Genomic DNA, 19,425 nt, shown 5'->3' with positions numbered 1-19,425 from the left:
TTTTTTAGTTCATTCTAACCCTTATTGATTTCAAGGATGGTTTGACCCACAATTTCTGCTTCTAGCTGTGGGAGCCATGCACTTCCTGAGAGCTGAGACCATGCACAGGATGGTTTGATACAAGGAACGTTTTTCTTTCCTCCCCTTTATGTTCCTCAGTCAGTCCTTTTCTCCCTTAACCTCTTCTCAACTCTTCCTCTGACAGAAAAAGGGCAGCTGGGGTAGAGAGACAGATGGAGCTCTTGCTAACTGGAGAGAGAATGGGATTGCTGAGCAGCAGAGAAAACTACATGGACTGAAAGATATTAAAGGGAATCCAAAATTCAAATAAGCTTAATTCTTTTAGCAGGAGGAGTTTGTTTTATCTTTTAGGTCCGGTCCATCCTTTATCAGCAAGGGTGTATTGGCTACAGCACAAGGTTTAGTCAAGGAAAAGGATCTTTCATTTAACAGCACAGATCTGAAAATGGGAGAATGTCCTGCACCATGTGAGAGAACTCAGAAATATGCATAGAACAGAGCAAAAATCCAAGACTGCTTTGCAGGGGCGAGAGAGGTAGCAACCCTAATTTTAACAGGGCTTTTCACTGAAGGGAAAGAAGGTCTACAAAAGTCAAATCAGCTGATTTCAAATGGTTTGCATCCCAGGATGAATCAGGTTACACTGATTTAAGCCCAATTTAATTTAGGCAGGTTTTTAAACCACAAGAATAAGGACATTCTTAGTACATATCAATAATTAAACCAACATATACACAATTAGCAATATCCTACATAATAGTAAATGTTTAACAGCTTGTTCTGAGTTATCGTAGTTAGTTTGTTTAAAAAACAAGCCGAATAGTTTTACTGTATGACATCTGCCATTCTACACACTTCCTGTCATCAGCAGTCTCTGTAGCAGTTCAGTTCCTGACTTCAAGATCCAAATTCCACTGTGTCTTCAGTTATTTTCTTGAACTCATAGTTTCCTCTGCCATCCATTTGCAAGTAATACTGAAATAAAAGAACATCTGGTATTGACCACCTAAAAACCACCAGGTCTGTAAGTGCCTAAATAAATGCTATTCTGATGCAGTTTTAATGCAAAATCTTAAACTCAGCTAGCCAGGGAATAAGCTTTTCCCATTTCCTGTTTTGTTACATTCATTTGCCTCTGGAAGAGAGTTGAACTGGCTGCTTGCGTGGCTTTGTTTTGTTTTTGTTTTACCGTCCATCAGCGTGCTAATGGTCACCCTTAATACTGCTGTCTTGGGGTTTGTGACAAACTTATGGTACACATTCATCCCTGCATATTACTTCAGTATTGCTCCCACACATGTAATCTTTCTGCATAAAGAGTAAGGACAGCAGTAACATCTTCCCTTGGGAGAAAGGAAGTGCATGTACTAGAGAGAAAGGGTTTTTAATGTATAGCTATATTAGCATGGAGATTTTGCTTTCAAGATACCTGTTTACTAGATTCTGGTTCAAAGGGGATTTTTTGTGGCTAAGAAAGACCACTTCAATATCTAGTGAGCCTTTCATATTTCTGAAGCTATTTTTACAGATACATTTAAGGGTTTTTGGTTCCTTTTCTCTTCATAACTGGAAGCATAAGAATATTTTAAATAGTGCAACTAGGTTATGCCATTAAGAACAAAAAGCTAAAAAAAACAAACAAACAAAAAACAAACCAAAACCCACCCCACCCCACAAAACCAATAAAATATGACCTAGGATGAGAATACCTTGAATTAGAAAGTCCATTTGATAGAACATCAAACAACAAACCCCCTACCACCTACAGGAATCCCTAGCAAAAAGCATAGGCTACATACATCATGATGCTTCCAGAGTGACTTTCTGTGGGAGACAGTGAAGAGAGTGATGCCAACCTGCATGAAGAAAATGAGTACAAGAAGTTATTTTTTCTCATCGGTTAGGTGTTTTCTTTTCCAGCACAGCAACCCTGAAACAAAAGTGCAAATGAACATTCCAGTTAAGAGAATAACAAGCATATGCCCTGACCATTTTTTAAAGTTATTTTAAGAAATAATGTCCACTTTTCCACAGAGTCCTCATCTAGTGTCAGTTTACTACTACGAAAGGCTCCACTCAATATTTCAGCGGATACACAGCTTTGCTTCATTACCATTCTGTAAATGCTGCTACTCAATAATGTCCTTTCAAGCCCACTCTTTCCCAGACTAAGGGTGTAAACTTGAAACTTACTAACATTTCATATGGCACTAGGTAGAATCTGAAATGGTGAGTGTAAGAGGGCAAGAACATTGTTTATTATCATCCTTCCCTCAAGTATTTGGCTTTTCACAGCACAAAACAGACAGAAATGTTAATGTTGCTTCACCTACCTCAGATGAAAAAACTTTCTAAATAAAGATCCATTTATCTCAAATCTGATCTTCTAAGATTTTATCTGGCAAAACAAGGTTACTTAGCAGTTAGTAAGAGTTCTGTGATACACAAAGGCTATAGGGGCACCTAAATTATCCTGACTGCAAAACAATTATTGAATTCTAGTGTGCCTAAATGGTTCCTTCTAAGCTTTTTGTTGTCATTGTTACCTGCAGAGGGCACAAGGAAGAGTGCACCCTCTATCATTTTAAGTTCTCTTAAGATATACAGATCTAATTCTAGGAAACAGAGCTTACCTTTCGGCAGTGGCTGTAAATGTAGCCTTCAACATCGACACTAACAGCACTGGTGCACTCATCAAGAATTGCAAACTGGGGTTTGTGATAGAATAACCTTGCCATCTGGAATGCAAACCAGAAAGCTGCTGTGGATACAGAACTACAACCACTAATGCACAGTGTTAGATGTTAAACTAATAATTAGTGTCCAAAAATGCACAATGTAGCGTGGCAACTTCTGTTAGGTTAGCCCCCAGTGAGGCCTGAAAATCTGAGAGCAGTGCATTAGCTTTAATTATTTGGGTTTTTAGTAACAGCTACTTTAGAACTTGTTTATACAATCGCAGTGGAGGGCATGCTAAAACATCAACGTTTCCTATTAAATTTTGAGTACAACAGACACTATACGTTGCTTTCTCAGTATTCAGGTCTTTCACAGTTTTGGACTTTCTTCTAAGCATCAATATTTAGCAAACAAAAGCATCTTATAATTCAGATTACATGTTCAGTTCCTGCCCTGTGTTTGTTAAGTACTTATGCTTTTGAGACATACTGCCATTCTCTGTTTTTCTCCCCCGCTGAGTACATCCATCCAGTCCTGAGCACTATCCCAGCCTCCTTCACGTTCCAAGATATGACCCAGCTGGACATTATCCAAGTACTCCTTCAGCACCTTTTAATGAAACAGGAATGACAGCTAGAGCTTAAGCAAACTTAGCAAAGAAACGACCGAAATCAGTTACTAAGGGTTATACCACTATCCTAGTGGACTATCAACTCTGATAAATACTAGCAGCAAACCAAATGCAGTGTTTTCAATAGCAGTCTCAGCATTTTTAAATCTGAAGCATTGTTCATTTTCAGCAAGACAAAGGGTTAACAAACTCATTATCATTACCTGGTCAGAAATACCTTTCTTTCTCTGATCTTCTAAAGTATCTGGATATATAACTTGATCTCTGAGTGTTCCAAGAGTCATATATGGTCTCTAAAATACAGGTAAAACCAAAAAGGTATGTCAAATCTTTCTAAACAGCCAAAACAGGAAGAAAGAGATCACTGTTGTCAATTCCAAGCACTCTGCCTCACCTGAGGAACATAGAACAACTTTCCTCTTACGGGTTTTGTTAAACGCCCACCAAACAAAGGCCACAACTGCAACAAGACAAAGGTTGAAATGTGACCAAGAGTCCAATTACAAAGCACTTTGGACTCTCCACCACTTATTTAGAAAAGTTGCTTTACCTCACCAAGAACACGGAAAAGTGAGCTCTTGCCACAGCCATTTGGACCACAGATCAGAACATTTGCACCAGAGCGAACCTAGAAATGCAAAGCCAAAAATGAAAAGGGGAGTGAGAAAGCATGGCTGGAAGCTTCTACAAACAATAGGGCAAGCTGGTATCCTCATGGACTTGTACACAGTACTTTCTGACATTACAATGAATAATTTCCACCAATACTGGATTTTTTTTTTCCGCAAATGAGTTCAGCACAAATTGCAGTTGGAAGAAAACATGCTTGTTACCATAAAAATGCTTCTTGGCAAATAGCTTACTGCCTTTTGTTTTCTTTTTTCACATTGACATTAAGATTCACAGGGACACCTTCCACTAGCCCAGGTTGCTCAAGGCATCATCCAGCCAGGCCTTGAATACCTCAAGGAGGCAGGAGGATTCACAACCTCCCTGAGCAACCTGTTCCAGTGTCTCACCACCCTCACTGTCAAGAATTTCTTCCTAACATCTAGTCTTAATAATTGATAATAGACACCATTCCAGACCATGCTTACCATTTGCACAGATGGCAATTTCTCTTCACATAACTGTGATGCTGATAACTTCATTTTATTCAGATTAAAGCACACCATACAAGCACCTCCCTGTTTTTCTTTACCTAGTTTTTGATAAATCAGATTACCTCTGAAATCATCACCTTCACTTTAGAATTTTCTACCAATACTGTGATATGGAAAACAACCAACCCAGCTTACCTCAAAGTTAAGGTCTTGAATCAAAACATCTCCATTAGGTGTCACCAGTGGAACATGATCAAACCTGTTTGTATTGCAACATTAAAATCAAATGCATTTTAAAGAGAGCAGTTGCCTACAAGTGGCTAACACTGCACACTGGCTCCAAGAGCTCAGGGACAGGGCAAGGCTTCAGCAGTAATTTATTCAGTACACTGCCTCCATTTCCAGCTATTAACAGTTAAGGGAGCTCCTGAACCAAAAAAGGCACCTTGGCGCTTAAACATCTACAGATTCATTTTTTTCCTTCCTGTATTTGTTTTCTGAATCCATCTAAACCTTTAGGCTCCACACCACCTTGTGGATATTAACCTACGCTTCATTTAAAAATCTGTTAGTGGAAGTGTATTCCATTAGTTCTAGGGTACAGTGAATGAGTTCTTTGCACACCTGCCCTCTGCCTTTTCCTGGCTCCTTTTCCTCTTACTCCTCCCACCTTTCTCCTCCATTGTCTGCTTTCTACATTGACTGGATTAAGGCTATTTAATCTCTGCTGACTTTTCTTTATGCCTTTAGATAATACTACTAAGTCCTCACAACTGCACAGAACTGAGAAACTGATTGCTATCTAAGTACATCCAAGGAACTCTCCAAGCATACAGCAATAGGAACAAGTATTTTGAAAGTGAATACAGACTCATCCCTGGCTTTACAGCTGAACTATACTATGGAATAAAATCTATAACCAACATATTTCTAAGAAGAAATTCAGTAAAAGGCTAACAAAAAGGTCTGTAAAATCATATTCCAATGGACAGAGGAAATGTTATTAAACAGGCTAAGTGGAGACAGCATATTATGACTTCTGTTAACATGAGAGTGACTTGCAGAGCAGAGATGTTGAGTGGGAGTGAAGTGGCATTATTTGTAAATATTCTACAGTAAAACAGGTATTGCATATTGCAATCATAGTGATAAAAGCCTCTATTAACAGTGGTGGAGGAAAAGACTTAAAAGCCAGGCTATGCTGAAAATACTGAAGTTGTGGAAACTTTGTAAACATACTTGATAATGTTATCAGTGTGGATAATCTCTCCAGATCCAGGTACCAAAGGCAAAACTTGCTTTTTATCTGCATCTTAAATTAAGAAAAAAATATTAGAGACTGGAACACCAGAGAGATGCACACACTGCACATGATGCCACACCTACCTTTTTCTTGCGATACCATAGTACGCTGGTATTTGCCACTATTCAAGTCCTTCAGAACCTGCATCAACTCTGTAATGCGAGCCGTGAAACTGAAAAAAGAAACAAAGCCAAACAAAAATTAAAACTGTAGGTAATCTTTAGAAGGTTTAGAAATCCAAAAAAGCTCTGCTGAGCAGCCTGTTAAGGTGCCAACATGACAGCCTTGCACAGAATCAGAATGGTTACGTCTTAGAGTTGCACTGAACTTGTCCAATACTCACAATATTTACAAGAATCTTTTCCTCTAACAGCCAGTCAGTAACTTTTCTTAAAGTTTAAAAAAAGAGTTTGGTAAATAATTAACACATGATTGATTTATGAGCATTTAAACATGTCCTTTCAATTACACATTCAACCAGTACACTGCTACTAGCCAGATAAGAGAGTGCAAGTGGACATAATTAGCGTAACTTCGGATGTTCTCAGCATCAAATGCTTTTAATGTTTAGGGTACTGCAGTGAAAAATGCACAAAAGTTCATTTTGATTCTCAAGTCAGCTTCTTAAAATGAGATGAGAAATGGCAATGACCTAACTTTAAGAAGGATTATTTTACACCAGCTACTATTGAGCTTACCCAGCCAATCTTGTCATTTCACGGCCAGCTAGGACTATTCTGCCCAGAGCTTGAGACATTCTCAGTAGCATTCTCCCACTTTGATAGTAATCCTAGAGTACAACAAAGTTCATTTATGTAGACAAAAAAACCCCTAAAATCTACTGGTTTAATTCTGCTGTATTTACCTCCAGAAGTTCTGCATGGGTACTATTCTGATGACGAGGATGATCCAGGTTCAAAAATGGTCGACTAACAACCAGGTAACCAACCACAGTGGCAAGGTCTGCAGTTCAAGAGTAAATGTTAAGCTAAGCATTAATTGAAGTAACTAGAAAGAAAAGACAATTCTCATGTAAAGAGATTTCCACTTAGTTATAACAAACAAGTCATCAGCACTAGACAAACACTTACATTTGGCAATGATATTATCAGTGAAACCCATAGAGAATCGGAACAGGATGAAGTTGTGCAAGTGTTCCACCTGAAGAAGAAATGACAAACTACCTCAAGTACCTGTTTTACCAGCTTTTATTATTTTACATACATTTATTCCAAACAGTTATTTTTCAGTAAGTCACAGCTAGCTCAACACACCTGTGATTGTGACAAGCACTACACACATGTCCCTGCTGGCAAAGACCTGCACTCTAGATTCAAAGAGGCCTATGCCTGAAACTAAGCAGTGAGAGAACAATAGTTGTGGTGGTTGAAGAGAAGAAATGGCAGAAGAAGAGAAAGAAATGGCAAGAGAAAAAAACATCCTATTAGAAACCTATATTTTGCTTATAGCTTACTAATTTATTTTTAATAGCTGTATCAGCATAAAAAACAATTCAACTCAGTATTAGTAGATGTCAAGAACCACCATGATAGAATTCAAGTTTTCCTTACAATGTTTTAAAAGCTGTCTTACCAGTTTACAGAAGGTTTTGTGAATAGTCTGCTTTTCTCTCAAGTTTCCATTGTAAAAAGCAATTTCTTCACTAAAAAAAAAAAAAAAGGCAAAACATAACCAAACAACAAACAATACCACTTTGTTTTGCCAAAGTCAGTCTTTGAAAGAGTCAGCCATAAGCCACAGGAACATAGCTCTTTCAGTTACTGAATGAAATAAGAGTTTGCTACTTTTCACAATGGTGCTGTTCAACATCTTTGTCAGCAACGTGGACAGTGACATTGAGTGCACCCTCATCAGCTTGGCTGATGACACCAAGCTGTGCAGTGTGCTGGACTCACTGGAGGTCAGGGATAGCATCCAAAGGGACCTTGACGGGCTTGAGAAATGGGCCAGTGCTAACTGCATCAGGTTCAACAAGTCACCTGGGTCAAGCCAATCCCAGGCACAAATATAAACTCAGTACAGAGTGGGTTGAGAGCAGCCTTGAAGGGAAGGACTTGGGGGTGTTGACAGATGAGAAGCTCCCCATGAGCTGGCAGTGCCCTCATGCAGCCCAGCAGGCAGCTATGTGCTGGGATACATCAAGAGGAGTGTGGCCAGCAGGGCAAGAGAGGGGATTCTGCCTCTTTTCTGGGCGCTGGTGAGACTTCATCTCAAATACTGTGTCCAGTTCTGGTGTCCCCACCACAAGAGGGACATAGATCTGTTGGAACAAGTCCAGAGGAGGGCCTCAAAGATGATCCAGGGGCTGGAACACCTCTGCTATGAGGACAGGCTGAGGGAACTGGGATTGTTCAGCCTGGAGAAGAGAAGACTCTGGGGGGACCTTAGAGCTGTCTTCCAATACCTGAAGGGATTCTACAGGAAGGCTGCAGAGGGTCTTTTTTACAAGAGTGTCCAACAACAGGACAAAGGGAAACAGATTGAAATTGAAGGAGAATAGGTTTAGATTGGATCTGAGGAAGAAATTCTTTACCACAAGGGAGGCAAGAGTCTGGAATGGATTGTCCAGACAGGTTGTGAATGCCCCCTCCCTGGAGATGTTCAAGCCAGGTTGGATGGGGCCTTGAGTCCCCTGGGCTGGTTGAGAGGTGTCCCTGCCCATGGCAAGGAGGTTGGGTTAGATGATCTCTAAGGTCTCTTCCAGCCTAAACTGTTCTATGATTATAGGCTTATTTACACCCAAGCTGCAGTTTTTTCTCTTCAATCAGGACTATAATGCACATAAATATTTAATAATCACCTGCATAAAGCCCTGAACACTTTGTTCAGCACTAATAGCACCAGGCTTTCCAAATGAAAACACACAGCTTCCACTTCCACCACAGTACCACTCTGTCCCTTGTACACTGCCACCCAAATATCTCTGTACCTGTTTGTAATCAGCCGCGAGTTGACGTATCTGTACTCCCCTTCGTATTTCTGCTCTATAATGGTCATCTTGCCAATTGGTCTCCTTAAACGGGTAAGGAAAAACCCTGAAACAATCAAGTAGGCCATCATGGTAGCTGGACCCTGCAAAGGTCAAACAAAAGCAAAAGTTTACCTTTTAGATGGTATCAAACTGCAACATTTGTATCCAAAACACCCCTTGAGTCTTGCCTCGCAAGGTGTCTGTCGTTACCAGTTCAATGACTCTGGCAAATCCTACCACCTTGCTCTCCTCTGTGTTGTAGATACTGTTAGTTAGTAGAGGGCATCTGTGGTGGTGACAGCAAAGCTTGGTGAAGGGTCTGGAGAACAGGGCTGGTAGGGAGCAACTGAGAGAATTGGAGTTGTTTACTGTGGAAAAGAGGAGGCTGAGGGGAGACCTTGTTGCTCTCTACAGCTCCCTAGGAGGAGGTTGTAGTGAGGTGGGGGTTAGTCCCTCCTCCCTAGTATCAGGTGATAGAATGAGAGGAAAGGGTATCAAGTTGTGCCAGGGGAGGTTTAGGTTGGAGGTTAGGGAAAATTTCTTTGCTGCAAGAGTGGTCAGGGATTGGATTGCCCAGGGAGGTGGTGAAGTCACCGTCCCTGGAGGTGTTCAAGAAAGGTGTGGCCACAGCACCTGGGGCCATGGTTTAGTTGCTATGATGGTGTCGGATTGAAGGTTGCACTCGATGATATTGGAGGTCTTTTCTAACCCAAACAATTCTAAGATTAATTTTACTAATTCTCTGTCCTTAGATGCCCTTCCCATCCCATTCCTCTACACAAGTTTTTATCATCACCCAGTGCAATTTCTGTGTCTTAGTATCCTATCTTATTTAATTAACAATGTCCTGATCCTTTCTCATTTCCTCTTTTTCACCTCTATGTACTTATTTTTTTCCCATATTTGCTATATTGCCATAACAGACAATATTTCAAGCTCATTCCCTTCTTTGATCCTCGAATCTCCAAAACATTTCCTGCTTCTCTCAAGAAATCCTGGTAGCTCTCTTATTCTTCTGGATCCTAATCTTCAGCATAACAGGGCTCCCAAACAGCAGGAGGTGTGACGTAACAGAAAACCAAAGCCACAGCCTGAATTTGGCATACACTGCCTGCACTAACAGCACTATACCGAGCACGGCAAAGACACCTGAGACTGGGAAAAATTCCTAGGCTCAGCTAAGCCTTTCTGCAGGCTATCTTGACCAAAATCTACATAGTGTTTGACCAAAATCTACATAGTGTTCCAGAGCTACTTCTTGTCAATCCCTCAACATTTTTGATAATGCATCATTGGATTAAGATGAAGAATTATTTCTGAAATTATTCACCCAATAGGGTATGGAATATAACAGTCACACAGCTCAAAGCATAGTATGGCTGCCCTGTCTAGAGGCTGCAAACAAACAGAAAGCTGACACTCTCCCTTAAATAGAAGTGATGCAAAACATAAGCAGCCAGACAGGTATTGCACTAAATGGGATTCCCAAAAACTTTGCTGCTTCTTCAAACTGTTGATGGAATTCCTGCACATTCTGGGCTTTATTTTGCTTGCCCCAAAGCAGAGAGCACTAAAGCAAATAAAGCATCGAGTTCAAAAGTATATTCTTGGTTGTTATGGTTTAAGGCTAATACTTCAGCCTAGTGCCTTCGTTATAAACAAGAACAGGAGTTTTCTGGACATCTTTGAGTAAAAAGGTAAATAAAGTAGGGGATTGGAGAAAAAACAACAATATAGATATGTCTGCATCATCCCATTCGCTTGCTGACTAGGATATAGTTTGCTGCACAAACTACTCTGTCTCCTTTTCATGGCTTTGCATGGCTTGCTTCCCTAATCTCTCTCCTCAACCTTCTGTTGGCTAATATTGTGTGTGTGAGCTAGCAGGAAGCGAAAGGGTTTGGGGTTGGAAGGAGTCTGCAAGCAGCCCTCTGGGCCATCCAGGGTGGGACAGGGTGTAGTTCTGTACAAGGGAATCCTTATATTTGTTTTCTGAATTGTAAATATATGTAACTGTATTTTTTACATATTCATTGAATTTCATACTTCTAGATTTTAGCTTACCTTTTGTAAATATAACTTTCATTTTGCTTCCAAGTTTGGCTGTTTTTTTTCTTTTTTGGGGGGGGGGTGTGAAGAGGGGTAGGGAGAGGATTTACTCTGGGAGTATTTTCCAATTAGTTGGGGGTAATCTTCAACCCACCACGTTGGTATATTCCTTCAAATAATGGATGAATCTATAATTAATGTCTAGTTTTCCTCAGACTCCAAACAGGTACAAGGCTGTAACTAAAGAAGGGAAAATTTGCTTATAATGATGAAAAACCCACTCCATTTACCTGTGCTCCTATTGCACTTGTTAGCTTGAAGATGTACAAAGCTATATCCAGAAGGGGCTGTAAGAGAAACATAGGGAAAAAAAAAATCCCACAACATAAGAACATCACTGTAAAATGATAGAAAACAGCCCAGAAATCACCAGCCACCCAGAAGACAGAGTTCTTCATTAAAGCACAGTGCTGGTTAACCTAGTAGAGAGACTAAATGCTGTAAGAAAAGGAATCTCAGCCACATGACACTCTCCTGAAAACTTTCACTCAAGAACTGAACATAAAAGCAACAGCATCTTCAGATAAAGCACATACCATGTAAAAAAGTACTTCACTGATTTACGTCTGTAGTAACACTCTGCTCAGCAAGCAAAGTTGTACCAGACCCCATGATTCCTAAACTGAAGTTTAAGACATCCTGAGCAGAACATTAATGCCATACAGTTGGCTACATATCTGATGGAAGCAATATCCCAGTTTGGGAGCATCCTGTTCCATGTTCTCAAAGCTAGAGCAGCAGAACTACAGGTTTTGTAGCCAGAAGTTTTAAAACATATGAACTTTGGCTATACACTTCTGCTTGTATGAACAATATAGGACTGAAAAAATTTAATCTCAACATTTCAATAGTATTCTACCAAACCCCCTAACATTTACACCAGAAACCAAGGAAACTACACCTCCTTACCCACAATAAAATTTGCATGTAACTAGAAGCTAGCCACTGGCTTTCTTAGGAAGCTTAACTGCAAAACTCTGTGGTAAGTTCTTCAAAAGACAATTTAATACAAACTAACAACCCACAACACTGCTTTAGCAGATGTCACAGAAACCACAGATAGTGAAACGATGTGTCACCATAAACACTTCTTTCTAGTGCCACACTCCAAGCAACACACACAGAAATGCAAGTGATTGTTTTGAGCTCTGATGTCACAATCAATGTTCACAGCTCTCATTCAAATTCTCTCTGAAAAGACTTACCTTGCTAAGGTTTGAGTACAGGTCCACTACACTGTTGCAGAACTTTTCTACATCCTGTGTAAGGAGTTGATCTGGATTAGCTATTCTGTTGTCCAGATTTCCCATTTTGTAGTATGTATAAGATCTGAAATAAAACAATAGCTAAGTGACAGAAAATAATTCATTACCTGGGATCTCAAATAACTGGAACTCCATATTTCATACAACTGTAAAAGTAGTGCAAGTGTTAAATGACCATACAGAGTCAACACAGCTTGTGCTTCTGCCAGACCAGATCCATAGAACTGCTTATGCTCCAGGATGTCTTAGCTGAAGCTCAAGCCTGTGCTCTTCTATGCACGGTTGCTGCATTTAAAACCAGAAAACCCTCACAACCTGCATTAGCATACCTAGCAGCCAAAACTCAGTGCAGGAGGACATGCACAGCTACTCAAGGTCATGCAGCCAATTCAGTCTGCAGAATTAGCAAAACTATATTTAAGCAACTGGAGCACTTTGGAAGCTGACCTGGTGATCTAAGAAGCACAGTGCATTTTTTTTTACCCCACAATTCAGAAAACTTTGCTGGCTTTGTGTCTGTGCCATATACAGCAGGGATAAGGCACTCATGCTTAAGGGTAAGATAACTGCAACCATAAGTCTTTTCTGAACAGTAGACCTAACCTATTAAGCACCTTGCTACCTTCTTACTATGTTCTTGAAATGATCTGATTTACTTTTAATCAATGAAGTTTTTAAAAGCTTTAGACATTAACAAAGTGTTACTTACTTAAGGTATTCTTCATAGAGGTATTTGGTAAGTCTTACTCGGAAGCAAAGTTTCAATTCATTTAGACCATACTTCAGGAAGTTATTCACTAAAGAGATCTAAAATGAAACAGTATTTTCAGTATTCAGCTAACAAGGTTTAACAGACTTTGATCGGTTAGTCGCATACATTGTGCAAACACCTCACGACAGGGGACTTCTCTCCTTTAAGTCGGTTACACCATTAATACAAAGACAACCAGACAGTGTCTGCAAGACCACTTTGCCCTCTGTCTACGTTTTTTAAAAATACTCCAGATCCCAGTGAATTTTATATTAAAATATTTTTTTATGTAAGATTCCTCTCTCTCTGAAGATTCCCTCAAGCATACATATCTTCAGCTCTTCTGATAAAACCTATTCAGAGCAGGTCAGCGATGTTGACAAGCTGAAGGAAAGTTAAGGATGGATAAAAACATAACAAGCCTCAGAAGAACCCAAAAGATTAAAAAACAGAGACTAAAAAGAAATCTTCATTTTCAATTGTGTCAGAAGAATTCCAGACCTACAATGTTGAAAGACCATCCAATCCATCAGATGTTGTTATGCAGTACTACAGATGGTACATTAAGCTATCAAAATTGCCATCAACAAAACCAACCTGAAAACCTAAACATCTGCCAGAAAAAGTCACAATCAATAAGTAAACAAGCTGATAAAGTCTCCCACACACTGAAGCCAAAACGAATGAAAGGCACCTCAATACAGCCCTGTATGTAAGTGAACTAATGGGGTTTAAAACACTTATTATAAATGCCAATTAAGAATTTGAGGGAAAGATTTCAAATATGTTCTACTCCAATGCTGGCACAAGACAAGCACTTACAGCAGGCATGGCGGCGATGAAGTTGAACAGGTATTTCTTGAAATCCTTCCTGCTGCGGCCGATGATCGCACTGTAAACGACCATCAGCTAACAGTTAGTTACAAGAGAAGCGAGAAAGCACTAGCTAGCATCTCTCAAACAAAAATCCTGGTGGAATTCTGTAGTATCAGCTGCAAGATCAAGCACGACAGACTTGTGTAAACTGTGAGATGACAAGCAAGCAAGTACATCCCTTATGCTCCTGCAGCCACGATACCTAGGACTAGGAGGCTTTGATGCAGGAGAGCGAAGGCTGAGAGACAACAATTGCCTTGCCCACAGTGTGAACATTGAGGAGCGTGACCTTGGCGGGCCAAGGAGAGACAGAGAAATTCAGGAGGGTCAGGACCTGGTTTAATGGCCATGGTAGTGCTGGACTTGATGATCTTAGAGGTCTTTTCCAACCAAACAGTTTTATGATTCTGTGATTCAGTAGGCAGAAGTAACAGCCCTAATATCCAAGCAGCACGTCCAAGTCTATGACATAGAACCACTATGGTGCTATTCCAAAACCACTAAAATGAAAGTAAGTTTGAGAGACTTTGGTGTATAAAATGTGATAAAAAGAAATGAAAATAATTTAGTAAATAAATTTTGGTTAAAAAAAGAAACAAATTGTGTTCAACAGTAGAATACGAGTTGAGTAAAAATGAAGGGGTTCTGTTTGAAATAAAATAGAATCTTATCAAAAAATTGCAAAGATATCAGTTCTCCAACTGTTTCATAAAAACGACAAAGCTATAAAAAGTCTGGATACATACTTTTTCCTGTGAATGACACTGCTTTCCCTGTGAATGAGAGGAAAGTCGGTTTAAAACCAGCAAGTGTACAAATACCTTTCAATGACTGTTCCATTCTGAATCATCCAGATGTCGCAGTAGGTGCGGAGGACCAGCATCACAGCGATGAGCAGCAAATAGCCTGTCTGGTACAAAAGCAGAAGTGTAACCATTAAACAATGGTTTAATGCAAGGGAAGGTTCCAAGGAGGCTTTATTATGGCCTTCCAGTGTTCGAAGGGGGCTACAAGAAAGCTGGTGAGAGATCTTCTAGGGTGTCAGATAGTGATAGGACTGGGGGGAATGCATCCAAGCTAGAGGAGGGGAGATTGAGATTTAGACATTAGGAAGAAGTTCTTTACCATGAGGGTGGTGAGACACCGGAACAGGTTGCCCAGGGAGGTGGTGGTAGCCTCATCCCTGGAAGTTAAGGCCAGGCTGGATGTGGCTCTGGGCAACCTGATCTAGTGTGAGGTGTCCCTGCCCATGGCAGGGGAGTTGGAATGGGATGATCCTTGAGGTCTCATCCAACCCTGACAATTCTGTGAAGTGCTACAATCATACTGAGCAGAGAAGTATTACCCTGCTGCTCCCAGCTAAGGTAATATTTGGTTACTTCACAGGAAACACACTAGCACACAAAATGTTTCATAAAATCCTGCCAATATTTTCATAGAGAATGCTTGTCCTTCACAAAGCTGGACTTGGTTGATACTTGGTTGTACTGGCCATGTCCCATAGATGGGGAATTCAGGCATAAAGAAGACACTGCTATTCTGAGACACCTTTCTGCCACAAACATAGGTCATACAGGTTGCAAAGGACCTCTGAAAGCCACATACTCCAACTCCACATTTAAAACAGGCCCAGCAGTAACCAATCAGACTACTGATCCAAAATCCTCTGAATCTAACAGTCCAAACAGCTTTCCGTCCACCTCAGTCATATCTAGCCAATTCAGTTCAGCTATTACAGGAGACCTCAGTCTCAAGGATTCACTATAATCAAAATATTCAACATCTTCTATTCCTCCCTTATCCACATGGTCAGTCAGATCATCCCTGCAGGCAATTGGCTTAGTAAAGCATGATCTGCCATTTCTAATCCAGGCTGGTGTTAGCCATCACCTTTTTGCCCTTCACGCAGCCAGAGTCAGCTTCCGGGAGGATTTGCTCACAATCTTCCTAGGAACATGGTTAGGCTGACCAGCCTGTAGCTTGAAGTCTGCTTGTTTTTTAAAGGTGGCAGGAATGTTTGTTTTTTTGCGGATTATCAGTAACCTCTTCTCATGGCCATGACCTTTTGATGTTGATGGAGGCCAGCTCCATCAGCACTCTGAGGCATTCACCTTCCACATGCTTCCTTTTTGTCACTGAGCTGTCACAAGTCCTGTGATCCAGACCAGGTGGCTGCAATGCTTGCTCAATGTTCTATACAGTGGAATTCATTGCTCTTGTGCCTGATATATGCTGATGTTGTAATATAATGCAGTTAATCAGTGCTGAGCTCAACTAATGCTCTTTTAAACACAACTTAAGTGTCCTGGAAAGCACAAGAAGGACGTTGAGGCAAACCATTTTATCGCACTAAATCCTTGTCTGCATAGCTTTCCCAAAATGATGCTAACAGACTTTCTGACAAATCAATATTCCAACAAGGGCTGTCCCAGATAGAAGTTACGAAACAAAACTATGGATGAGCAGCATGCTGTTGGAAGAAAGGAAGCATCTGTGCCGAGATGTGTGTTGCCTTGCACTGAATCAAGCAAACCTCTTTGAAAAGACATGCCACAGTCAGTAGTTACTGGCTTTTCTTGCAGTTGAAACCAGAACACAGCTTTTTAGTGAGCTAACAAACAAGCATACACATTTTCACATTGCTATGCTGCCATATTAAAACCTGCAGCATCCTGTTCAAGGGAAGTCTATGCTTTCATTTAAATTCTGATATCATGACAAAAGAAAATGTAACTCCCTAAATGCTTCTTTTTATTTGTTATTGCAGGTAATGCTTACCTCTTTACAAAGCGCTCTAGGGACCATTATTTTCAGGATTCGACATATTCTTGCAATAAATACTCTGTCCACCATAGCTCGCTCCTTCTTTCCCTCCTTCTGCTGCACATAGGACAAGAAGAAGAGATACTGTATTATTTAAATGTTGATGTGGTGTCTTCCCTATCCAAGTTATCTACAGCTACTTCTCTACAGCATTTGCATTATTTCCCTCTAATTTAAGACTTGCTCATAGAAGTTAAATGAAACATAAGGATTGGGAAAGAGTATGCCCCCACAGCTAACAGACATCCCAAGTTAAACAACTAAGCTATCAAACCAGGTAGTAGTTGCCATGATACAAAGTAGTATTTGTTTCAAATCTACACATATGGTATATGTTATGCATTAAAACAGCCATGTGATTAAGCTGATTCTTCCTTTTCTTTGACCAATGCAAGTCTGAAAGCATAAGTCAACTACATTTGCATCGTAGCCATCATTCTGTCCAAAATAGAACCACAATTATGAAAGTTAAAAGTTAAAAAACATACATTTAAAGTTACTAAAAACACATTACAGGAAGAAAGAATTACCTCATTGTTCTGCAATGTTTGTTTTCCACTTCTTTTACTGTAGAAGAAAAAATAAAGTATTTTACTTGCTGTTAACGCCTTTCTGTCTTGAAGATCCACACAGACGAAACAAAAAGGGATGCTCGGTATTACATCTCTATCTATTTCTTTCAAAGCAATCCAGGGTTTTCCCAGCAGGGCTACCTATTGTATCAAACTTGGGTGCTGTTTTTATACAGTTTCAAGAAACCTTACTCCTTTCAGAATTCAGTTTCACACAGGGAAACGAAGCCTCTTTCATCTCCCAGTTGTGCTTTACCTCAGCGCCTGTATCACAAACTCCTGGTGTTTCTGCTTTTCTCACACATACTTTGCAAGCATGGCTATGTACAACACTATTCTTCTTCCTCTCCTTTTCAGACAGACAAGCTGACATTAAGTTCATTTGTTTTCTGAACATTCATGTGTCAGATGAGCATACAAAGCTGTTGGGAAAGCTTGCATGTTTGCAGAATTTAAAAGCAGCAGCTAACCATATTAAATTGTAACTTACTCTCTCAACCCTCATATTAAAACATTGAGAGCAGGCTGTCTGAAAACTACAATGTTCATACACTTCCAAGGCAGCACCCAGGAAGTTACAGGGAAACAGAAACTAGGAAAGGCACTGCCCCTGCCTACATCATCAAAACAACTGCAGACTGTCCCACGACTGGTGATCCTGCATCTTTATCAACAGCATCACTTTAAAGGAAAATGTGCTTTAAAGATCTGCAAACAAAATACCAAGGATGAGACAATGCCCATTTTAGTTTATGATAATTAGAAAGATGCATGATTGTCACTGTCCAATGCAGAGAAGTAATTATCGTGGAAAGAAGAAGCAAGGTAGCAGAAGAATATGAGAAAAGAAGGGAGAAATGCCAGTTTAACAAGAACTTAATTAAAGGTAATGGTGAGAGGGAAGCCTGAGAGAAGAAGATAAAAACCTTGTAAGGCTACTTGTGCACGAGACAGAACTAAGAACGTGAAGGGCATCTGAGCATAGACTAGGGGAGAAACAACAGAAGTTCAGAACAGATACAAGACTTCATCAGGTCATGATAAAAGCATGTGTGTGGAAATGGTAACCATGTGCAAAGCCTAAGTAACAATCTAGTTAGGGACTACATCCTGATGACACAGAGGCAACATGTTACTAGCATAAAAAGCTCTCAATATATCTTGTGTAATTTGACAGAATACAAAAGCCTGACTTATTTTTTAAAAAGTGTCCTTGAGTATGGATCAGTCCAAGCACACCTGGTTTGAAAACAGGAGAAAACCAGTAGTCTTAGGTGCATATAAGTTGTTATCAAACTGTGTGGGTATTTCCCTAGATGACTCAGGACTTGCTGTTGCAGAAGGAAAGCATGCTGCTCTTCCAGGTATGCTATAGGAATTCCAAGCTTTGCTGCTTCAAGGCTGGGCAATGTTTGAAGTCCCAACACTTACAACACACAACTGTTCCAGCTTTAAAAGCATCAGAAGTGAATATATTAAAATACTAATATGTTAGGAAGATGAGGCCCACAATTATTCTGGCAGTTGAACACCTTTGATGTTTTTCTCCTGCAGTAACTGTTGAGAGAAATTCAGCAGCTGAAACTACTGAACAGAATTGAAACTATGCATTAAAAAGATTGTTCAGAAATAGTGACGTTGTATGTAATCGTAGACTCACATTTAATTAGATTTTAGAGAGTTAAAATAAAGATTTGTCAATTCAAACCTAATAAAAAGCTTTAAGTGCTTTGTTGTTTTTCTAACAGCAAAAAAAAAGTTAATCATGTGATCTCAAACTCAAACTAACACTACAGTAACAAAACAATGTTTATATATAAAGTGGGGGTTACCTAGGAGCAGAGAAATAAACCTGGCTACATAGCTCTAAAAACATTGCTCTATTAAATTACCTAGAATCAGAGAAATAAATGTGGCTACGTAGTTCCAAAAAACATTGCTCTTACTATCAAAAAACACACCAAAAAAACCCAAATTAAAACCAAACAAAACAAACAAAACCCCTCAAACTATTGCTATTTTTGAAAAATAAAATAATTTTGCTTGCAACAAAAGACTGTGTTATAGCTCTAGCTGGAATAAAGCTTCTGCTTAATATAGAGATTTTCATTCTCAAGAGTCTGTTCTTTCAGTCTGATAGGTGCTGGCACTGCTCCAGACCCAATTCTACTGCTGTAGAACTTTTTTGTTGGAATCCTGTTTGTGTTCTCACAGAATCTGGACTAAGTAACACTCTCAATTAGTCAGCAAGAATACAAGAAGACTCTCTGGTTACAACAGACAGCTCTAACATTTGGAAG

General features: G+C 39.8%; 1 protein-coding gene across 2 annotated transcripts in view; it reads right to left on the bottom strand.

Annotated features, from left to right (window-relative positions):
• Window positions 1–491: 491 nt before the first annotated feature.
• The window catches only part of ABCD3 (ATP binding cassette subfamily D member 3), a 31,072-nt gene continuing 12,138 nt past the window's right edge, over window positions 492–19,425 (bottom strand). The window contains exons 2-23 of one of the 2 annotated variants that reach the window (XM_054383970.1): window positions 17,084–17,120; window positions 16,509–16,607; window positions 14,552–14,640; window positions 13,677–13,746; window positions 12,813–12,910; window positions 12,044–12,167; window positions 11,069–11,125; window positions 8,688–8,830; window positions 7,331–7,400; window positions 6,829–6,898; window positions 6,603–6,700; window positions 6,436–6,527; window positions 5,815–5,909; window positions 5,674–5,740; window positions 4,630–4,693; window positions 3,882–3,959; window positions 3,726–3,791; window positions 3,535–3,624; window positions 3,190–3,309; window positions 2,655–2,759; window positions 1,821–1,877; window positions 492–996 (exon numbers count right to left, since the gene is read on the bottom strand). In XM_054383970.1, coding sequence (XP_054239945.1) covers window positions 919–996; window positions 1,821–1,877; window positions 2,655–2,759; window positions 3,190–3,309; window positions 3,535–3,624; window positions 3,726–3,791; window positions 3,882–3,959; window positions 4,630–4,693; window positions 5,674–5,740; window positions 5,815–5,909; window positions 6,436–6,527; window positions 6,603–6,700; window positions 6,829–6,898; window positions 7,331–7,400; window positions 8,688–8,830; window positions 11,069–11,125; window positions 12,044–12,167; window positions 12,813–12,910; window positions 13,677–13,746; window positions 14,552–14,640; window positions 16,509–16,607; window positions 17,084–17,120 — 1,867 coding nt within the window. In that variant the 3' untranslated portion in view covers window positions 492–918. Of the gene's footprint in view, window positions 997–1,820; window positions 1,878–2,654; window positions 2,760–3,189; window positions 3,310–3,534; window positions 3,625–3,725; window positions 3,792–3,881; window positions 3,960–4,629; window positions 4,694–5,673; window positions 5,747–5,814; window positions 5,910–6,435; window positions 6,528–6,602; window positions 6,701–6,828; window positions 6,899–7,330; window positions 7,401–8,687; window positions 8,831–11,068; window positions 11,126–12,043; window positions 12,168–12,812; window positions 12,911–13,676; window positions 13,747–14,551; window positions 14,641–16,508; window positions 16,608–17,083; window positions 17,121–19,425 lie in introns of both variants that reach the window. The other variant, XM_054383969.1, reaches the window with a different exon arrangement.

Source organism: Indicator indicator, chromosome 10, assembly GCF_027791375.1.
Source record: "Indicator indicator isolate 239-I01 chromosome 10, UM_Iind_1.1, whole genome shotgun sequence".
NCBI lineage: Eukaryota > Metazoa > Chordata > Aves > Piciformes > Indicatoridae > Indicator > Indicator indicator.
The sequence above is the reverse complement of the archived record's forward strand: the minus strand, read 5'-3'. Positions and strand labels throughout refer to the sequence as shown.